General features: G+C 34.1%; 1 protein-coding gene across 1 annotated transcript; it reads right to left on the reverse strand.

Moving 5' to 3' along the window:
* Positions 1-363: 363 nt before the first annotated feature.
* On the reverse strand, positions 364-5,486 carry LOC107897699 (cell division cycle protein 48 homolog). The gene is made up of 9 exons (XM_016823235.2): positions 5,211-5,486; positions 4,961-5,126; positions 3,977-4,205; positions 2,631-3,397; positions 2,298-2,519; positions 2,114-2,185; positions 1,701-1,982; positions 902-1,261; positions 364-804 (listed from the first exon to the last, which is right to left on the reverse strand). Exons 1-9 carry the CDS (start codon positions 5,237-5,239, stop codon positions 514-516), a joined length of 2,418 nt encoding a protein of 805 aa, XP_016678724.2. The 5' UTR covers positions 5,240-5,486; the 3' UTR covers positions 364-513.
* Positions 5,487-9,103: the final 3,617 nt, after the last annotated feature.

A 9,103-nucleotide genomic window follows, 5' to 3' on the forward strand; every position in this document is an offset into this window, starting at 1 on the left:
GATATAAACCGAATTAAAATTTATGTATAACTTTAAATTTTAATTAATTTTTAAATAATGTAAATATACCATATTTTCTAAATGATTTTTTAAACTACAATATTTTTATAATAAATTGAAAATCCAAAGGAATTTTAGAAAATAAAACAAATTATAAAAATGAATATAGAAACCCTTTCCTATTAACAGCAAAAAGTAAAAACAAAACACCGATCCCATTATCCATAAAATGAATTAAAATAATGTATTAAAATATCCAAAATCCGAATTCGAACACTAAATATTGTAAATTCTATTTATATGATGAAAAGGGTAAAATTTGAATTTAACTCTAGTAGAAAATAAAAACTTGGAATTCCAAAATAACAAAACCTGTTTTCTAAACTCCATTGAGCACCCACAGGCTCAAGATCTGTGCCAATGTGTTCTTAATATCATACAGTTCAATTAACACTACGTTTATATGTAAATATCATATGAAAGACCCATAAGCAAACACAGATGAAAGGTAATTTAACTGTAAAGGTCATCTTCATCAGCTCCACCAGCAGAAGCTGCAAAAGGATCAGATGCTGCAGTCCTTGAACCAGTTTCAGCAAACCTAAATTCACTTCCAAATCCCCTTGATTGCTGCAATGTTTGTGCAAATGCCTGGTACTTGCGGATATCCGCATCACTCACACTCCTACGAGCAAACTTCATCGATTCTTCAAAATGTGCAGGCTTGATTTCTGCAACTTCATCTTCAACATCTTCTTCCATGGCTTCAGGATTCTCACTCCTCCTCCTTTCTCTCTCGATATCCTGAACATATTGAGGAAAAGCATACAATATATTCCTTATCTATAATCATATACAAGATAAACTAATGCAAGAGAAAATTAAAGTATCATAATCATACCTTTTCAATGTTTTCTCTTATAGCATATTTGCATGCACGTTGACAAATTTCCGTAATGTCTGCCCCACTAAAGCCTTGAGTATATTTGGCAAGAGCTCTGACATCAACATCTTTTGCAATCGGTGACTTCCTCAAACAGGCCTTGAAGATTTGATGGCGTGACTCCTCATCAGGGAGAGGAATATAGATCAACTGATCAAGACGACCTGGACGAAGAAGTGCTGGATCTATAATGTCAGGTCGGTTGGTAGCTCCAATGATGAAAACTGTTTTCTTGGCAGACATGCCATCCATCTCGGTAAGAAGTTGGTTCAAAACTCTATCAGCTGCCCCCCCTGCATCACCTACACTGCTTCCTCTCTGCAATATATAGCATGATGTCAGCATTATGGTGGAAAGAAAAACACTGACTTCGTACAAAGAAAAGCATACTTTCATTGTCAGAATGATCCATTGCCCAGAAACTAGACCTGCCAATTGAACAGGTCACTTTTGGGTTTGGGTCATTTCAAGTTTGAGGGTCAAATTTTTCAGATCAGGTCATTGCAGTTTGGATAATTCCGGGTTCTTGTCAACTTCAGGTTCGGATCGTATAGTTCAGATTAGCTTAGATCCAGGTTTGGATGGGATTGGTTGTTGACTTTTCATGGTCAAATTAAGTTGGGTCGGGTTTTGCCTTGGTTTAATAAAGATGAGGTTTTCGTGTTCGGGTCAAATTGACAGGTCCAAACAAAAACCCATCTTACTACCGAATTACTTGATCGATAAAGAAAAAAAAACTTTTGATAGCCTTGAGTACCTGGGTAGCAATGGAATCAAGTTCATCAAAGAAGAGGACACAAGGTGCGGACTGGCGTGCCTTGTCAAAAATTTCACGTACATTAGCCTCACTCTCACCAAACCACATTGTAAGCAATTCAGGTCCCTTGACACTAATGAAGTTTGCCTGACATTCATTGGCAATAGCTTTAGCCAAAAGTGTTTTACCACATCCTGGAGGGCCATAAAATAGTACTCCCTTTGAAGGTGACATCCCAAACTTCTCAAACTTCTCAGGATGCTCCACAGGATATTGAACAGTCTGGCACACCAATGTAACAAATTGGTCCCTTTTTTTTTTTTTTGATAAATTTTTAAAACATAATAAAATGGAAAAGTAAAGAAAACCGGTTCAGTTTGAATAAAAAAACAAAAACCAGTTCAGAGTATTACCTCTTGAAGCTCTCTTTTAACATTCTCAAGGCCACCAATATCTTCCCAACTGACATTAGGCACTTCAACAACCTGACCAATGTACGAAGAGAATGGTCAGAAACAAAACTGAACCAAAAACTAACAACCAGCAAAGTATAATATATTATATTTACCACAACAGAAGAATCGTGGTAATACTCACAGTTTCGCGCAGCGCTGACGGATTGCTTGTTCCAAGAGCAGTCTGGAAGTGGTCATTTGAGACTGCCATAGAGTTGAGTATCTCTGCATCTATCGACTCATCTTCCAAGTCAATCACATCCATCTTTTCCCTGATGCACTGTAATGCTGCCTCAGTACAAAGTGCTGCAAGATCAGCACCAACATAACCATGGGTGTCCTTGGCAATTCTTTCTAAATCAACCTTCATTAGATCAGGAAATCATAATAGATTCAATATTTCAAATTTAGCGAGGTAAAAAAAGGGTACAAGAATTTTGAGGGAGGAAAATAAATGTTCGGTTTTTGACATTACCTCTTCAGCCAACTTCATATTCTTCGTGTGGATACGAAGAACCTCAAGACGGCCGACTTCATCAGGAACGCCAATATCAATCTCCCTATCAAATCTTCCAAACCTTCTGAGAGCTGGATCAATGCTATTGGGACGATTTGTGGCTCCAATAACAATAACATGTGCACGGGATTTAAGCCCATCCATTAATGTTAATAGCTGAGAAACAATCCTCCTTTCAACTTCACCATGGGTCTTCTCACGCTTGGGTGCAATTGAGTCAATTTCATCAATAAATATAATAGATGGTGCATTCTTTTCTGCTTCCTCAAATGCTTTCCTGAGATTGCTCTCACTCTCTCCAGCCAATTTTGACATTATCTCCGGACCATTGATGCAGAAAAAGAAAGCACCAGTTTCATTTGCAACAGCACGAGCAATCAAAGTCTTTCCAGACCCAGGAGGTCCATAAAGCAAAATTCCTTTAGGTGGCTTCACACCAATCGATTTGAAGAGCTGTGGATGCCTCAATGGAAGCTCCACTAGTTCCCGGATCTGAGCCATCTGTTTTCTCACTCCACCAACATCATCATAACCTACCTCATCTAATCTATTCTCATCCTCTCTCCTGACAGGCTCTCCCTCACAGAATATCTCAGTGTCTGGTGCGACAACACAGTACTCTGGAGGATCAGTTTCGATAACTTTGAATTCTACACTTCTCATTCCACCTCTAACAAGGAAGAGATCACCCTTCCTCACTGGCCGGTATGCTTCAAGAAAGTAAGCTGTAAATCCACAATTATCATGGTCAGCATTTACAGACAACATTATAAAAAGTTTAACATTAAATCCAGTCAGCAATCATGTTAAGAGGTAGCAATGTATGATATGTGATAAGATTTGAGTGACGCTATAACACATTCATGCCCATGCATATCCTAAGCCAGCTAGGATACTTTTATGAAGCTAAGTCAACCACCAATGCAGAAATAAATCAATGTAAGACACAAAAGAAAATGAACACAACAAAAAACAGCTGTTAAATGCATAAACAAACAGAAAGGAAAAACTCTTGAGAGCTTAAACCTTCCAAAAAATTGCTTTAAAATTTATAAAAAAAAAATAGAAACTACTCCTAAAGGTTAAAAATAATATATTCAAACAACCAATAAGAGTAGCTTTTATATTAATCAATCAAAAAGCTCATATTTGGCTAAGAATAATAAACTAAAGTCTTATTATCTTATGATCGATTATCAAACCAAAAACCTGTTTTACCTCTTTACCAGCCTAGTTGACCAAATCACCACAAATAAATTATCAAAAACATTTAGTTGGAAATAGAAGATAAAAATTAAACTAACGTTTCAGGTAAGCATCAAAGAGATTTCCAGTAACCCCTTCAATTGTGTCATCTACAGGCAATATGTGCACACGTTTTCCATACTTAACATCAGGACACTGGTGCACGGAGACAACATCACCAAGCCTAACCCTCAAGTTTGACCTGACAACCTTGTTCATCCTGATCTTTGGTTCATCACATGTATCGTCTGCAAGAGCAATGCAGATAGTATCCTTCCTCTTCTTCCCCTGTGGAACAAAAGAATAATACAAACGACAACATTAGCAAGGAACTCTAAGACATGGAAAATTGAAATTCATATGAATAATTACAAATCAATTGCTATTCAATAACTACTCATGCCACATTAAAGAAAAGCTTGGATTCCAGAATGCCCTCTTAACTTAATACTGCACATTGCCAGGTAAAGAACCAGCCTTTGATGACAGGCTTAGCAAATTAGCCTTCTTACCTAAAAGATAAACAGTAACTGGAGATATAATATAGACACTAACCAACAAAATCATGTAACAGCCTACAATAACTTCCATCATACATCCAATCTTACCACAAGAGATACCTAATTGAAGACCAATACAAAACAAGCATAGAAACGCAGGAAAGGCCGTCAAATAAAATCCCAAATTTCAAACAAAAAAGTGAGAATTTAACCCTAAAACACAACATCATGTACAAAACATCTGACATAAACAAATACCCTACAACATTGCACCTCAACAACATCATGTACAAAACTTCCATCATACATCCAATCAACCAAAAAACCCAATTGAAGACCAATACAAAGCAGCATAAAAGAGCAAGAAAACCCATCAAATAAAACCCCGAATTTCAAACAAAAAGTGAGAATTAAACCCTAAAACACAACAAACAGCTAACATAAACAAAAACCCTTTAAGCAAGACTGACAAAAAAAAAGAAAGAAACACCAAAAGAACCCAACAAAAAGGAGACTAAAAAAATCCGAATCTAAAGTAAAAACCTTGATCAGGATAGTGTCACCGCGAAACAGCTGGAGTTTTTCCATGGTATCAGAATGAAGAGAAACAACGGAGTTATCATCGTTGATTGCCTCATCGACAACGAGTCGATTCGGAGCCTTCTTTCTTTCCAAGATTGCCGTACTAAAATCCCTCTTAGTCCCCTTCCTGAAACGGAAAATTAGAATCAGATAAGAGAAATCGAAAGGAAACCCATGAAAGGAAAAGGGAAAGAGCGATCTGGGTACTTACGAGTCGGAGGATTCGGCTTGGTTAGACATAACTTCTATGATTGAAGTGTTGAAGAAGCAGGAAGATATTTTGGGGGGAGGGGGGTTTGGTTTCGTCGACTTGGGTAGGTTCGGAAAGTGAGAAAAGTAGGAAAGGAGAAGGGCAGCTGGGATATTTATAAAGAGAAGGGAAGCACCGTTTCTTGTTAGGAAAGAAAAGGCTGTCTTGGTCACGCTGCTTCACTTTAGTTGGGCGAGAAATTTTGCTTTACTCCCTTGTTTTTTTTTTTTCTAATTACACACTCCTCATAGTTTACGAAAACTTATAAAATAAGGCTATGTTTTTTTTGCCAATAAAATATTTTTTAGAAAATAATTTTTTAAAAATAATATGATTATTTTTTTGGCCATGAATATCTGTAAAATATTTTCTCTTCCTGAAAATATTTTCCAAAAAAATTATTTTTACATATATTAATAAATTTATATTTGTAATAATTTATTTATAAATAAATAAAATTAAATATATAATAATACTCAATTATTAAGCTAGAATATTATCTGTTATAAATTGAAAATAACCAAAGTCAAATAAATTATTTGTAATTGTGTTATAAAAAAATAAAAATAATAAGGATTAAATAATTATAAATTAGCTACCAAACCACAGTTAATACTAGAAATTAATAATATTATCCAAATGCATAATTAGTAGTACACCACAAAATAACAACAACATTGTCTAAGTGCATAACTACTATTACACCACATTAAAAGTATCAACATCTTCAAACCTTGAGAAAATTTTTGAAGCCAAATTATACTTAACATATATATACTTAAAATTATAGTTTTCTACATCAAATTATATGTGTGAGCGTATTAGGAGCTTCAAAACATACAACAATGTTTTCATTTCAACAGCTTCTTCGAGTTTTTTGACAAACCATTAGTATTAGCTTATCTTAAGAAACCAACATGATATTAGGCTTGAAATACAAAACAGTACATTATCAATAAAATGCTCAAGAGTCTTCTTATCGTTGCCTCTTATATCCAAACCAAACAAAGCCTGGATCTAACTCATGCACACCAAAAGACAAGATGGGTAAACACAAGACTCCGATCTAAGGATCCAAATATATTCATCCATTATATCATGGTTCTTATGGATAGAACAACATAGACTAGTAATAAATTGCATATATTATGGAATGTCAATGTAACATCCCAAAATAGGGCCTAAACGGAACAGTAGTTGCAAAACCACGGATCCGAGATAGAAAAGTTTATTGCGATTAATTTTATGATTTACCGAGTGATTAGATGCATGTGTTAGAATGCCGATAAGAAATTTCAGTGATTGCATGTTCGATTTGCATATTAGGGCTTAATTGCAAAAGTTGATAAATATGAGTTCTAAATGCTAAGGGATTAAATTGAAGTGCATAATTGAAGTAGAAGTCCTTATATGGTAATTAGACCATTATATTTTCATGGACAAAAATGGATATACATAGGTAGAAATAACTAAAAATTTTAATGAAGGGCATTTTAGTAAAGTGTCAAATAAAAGAATTAAAAAAGGAAAAAGATGGCAAAAATGTGCTCATCTTCTTCCTTAGGCCAAATGTCAAGGGTTCTCCATAGCTAGGGTTTGTTTCAAGCTTCCAAGCTCTATAGTAAGTGATTCCAATCCTCATATTTAATGTTCTTTACGTTTTTGGAGTCTTGGTAACTTGATTAAGCTTATTTTAGCAATAATTTAACCTAAGGTTTATATTTGGAAAAATACCCATAGGTGAAATGTGTTTATTTTGACATTTTATGGTAGAATATAAAGCTTGAAATTGTGTTAAACAACTTTTGCTAAGCGATTTTACGTGAAAACGAGTAAAACGACAAAATCAATAAAAATACCTAATGTTCGTAAGTACATGTTAGAGTGAGAATTTGATGTTTCCATAGAAGGGAAAAATGATCAGGATGTTATAAAACATAAGAAAATAGGATGAAGTTTAATTTCCGAGCCTTTGGGAAAAAGTGTAAGTATGTAAAAGTTAAGGGGAAAAAGTGTAATTTTGCCAAAGTTTGAGTCAATGACTGTTTTAATAAATGTGAGTATTAAACAAGCTAAATTTGTTATTATAGATCAAGAAGAACAAAATCTGAAGTTAGACCGGGGAAAGAAAAATATAGTGGACTAAATTAATATAGTTGATCGTATTTTGTTTTGAGGTAAGTTTGCGGTAAATAAATGCAATATTCTATTATTTTATGTTAATGTTGTTAATTTCCAGCATGTGTATATTTATTTTATGAGATTATTCAAGGAAGACTCAAGCATGAATTGACGGAGAACTAATTTCAGAAAGTCCCGGTTGAACCTTAGGAATGTGTAGGATACAATGTCATGACATTAGAGTTTAAGGATACCATGTAAGACCATGCCAAGGCATGGCAATGGGTAAGGCTTCTAAGGCAAGGATACCATGTAAGACCATGTCAATTCATGGCATTTTTAAGTTACTATAAGGCAAAGGTCCCATGTAAGACCATGCCAAGGCATGGCATTGGTGAGTTCATAAGGCAAGGATACCATGTAAGACCATGTCGAGACATGGCAATGGTAAGTTTCAAAAGGATATTACGTAAGACCATGACAAGTCATGGCAATGGTAAGGTACCCGTGTATCCTTAGTATTCCAAGTGGTTCAACGGAAAAATTTAAAGAGAATATCAAGGTAAGGTAAGGTAAGATGAGTTATACTAAAAAGGTAAGACAAGTTCATGCTAGAAGAGAAAAGGTAAATATATAATGTTCATGTATGCTTGATAAGGAAAAAGGTAAGTAAAATGTATTAATAAATTTGATTAAGTAAGTAAGTATTTAAGTAAGTGAGTAAGTGAAGAAGTTTAAAATATGTCTATGACAATTAATGAAGTTACATTAAGTAGTATCATGCCAAGTAGTAAGATAATTCTTATGAATGTTGTTATTTATTTGCATGCAAACTTACTAAGCTTAATGCTTACCCCCTTTATTTTCCTTCTTTTTATAGTTTTGTCAAGCTAACTCGAGGATCGTAAAGTATGTCGGAGGTCCGGCCACACTATCACAAGGATTATTTTGCTATAGCTAGATGTTTCATTTTGAGTATGGCATGTATAGCATCGTAACCATTTTGTGTGTATGATCATATGATATGGCTAATGAATGGTATGTAAATGCTAGATAATGATTAGCTATTGGAATGGCTAATCAAGGACATGTTTGGTGTTATGTATGCCTAAATACTAGTTATTCCATGGAAATCATGAAAAAGGGGAAATTAGCTTTAAAATAGTATCGGACAGCAATAATGACGTGAATTTGAAAAATCACTAAAAATAGTAAAAATGGATTTATATAGTGAATGAGATATAGAATTAAATATTATTGAGTCTATTTTCATTTGAAAGAAACAGAGTAAATAAAGGAGTTGTATTTTATGAGATATTTAAATTTTCGTGAGACAGGGTCAGAGTGATTTCTGAATCCACTATTTTGACTTTAGAAATTCAATAAAAGTTGTAAAAAATAATTAGGAGTTATAATTTATATGTATAGATACCTTATTGAGTCTAAATTTAATAGAAATAAACAGCATGGTTATTTGAATTTTGTACAGGGAGAAAATTAATTTGTAGTGAACAGAGGTCAGAGCAGCCGAACACTGAAACAGGGCAAACTTTAACTAATAAATTGTACTAATTTGCTAGACCAAAAATTCTGAAACAAATTTAGTAAGAAGATATATAAGTCTAGTTTCAGAGAAAATTTACGAATTTGAATTTTGAGTTTCGTAACTCGAGTTATGATTTATTTAGTGACTATGACACAGATGGACAGTTTATTTATGAAAGATGAAATAA

The sequence above is a fragment of the Gossypium hirsutum genome, chromosome A01 (assembly GCF_007990345.1).
Source record: "Gossypium hirsutum isolate 1008001.06 chromosome A01, Gossypium_hirsutum_v2.1, whole genome shotgun sequence".
Classification (NCBI taxonomy): domain Eukaryota; kingdom Viridiplantae; phylum Streptophyta; class Magnoliopsida; order Malvales; family Malvaceae; genus Gossypium; species Gossypium hirsutum.

Bases quoted from the DNA above. Each gene is read 5' to 3' on its own strand.
- LOC107897699 (XM_016823235.2), bottom strand. From the start codon at position 5,239: ATGTCTAACCAAGCCGAATCCTCCGACTC. The intron at 5,127-5,210 runs GTAAGTACCCAG...TTTCCGTTTCAG, and splicing joins CAAGCCGAATCCTCCGACTC to GAAGGGGACTAAGAGGGATT. The intron at 1,262-1,700 runs GTACTCAAGGCT...TATATATTGCAG, and splicing joins TTGATTCCATTGCTACCCAG to AGAGGAAGCAGTGTAGGTGA.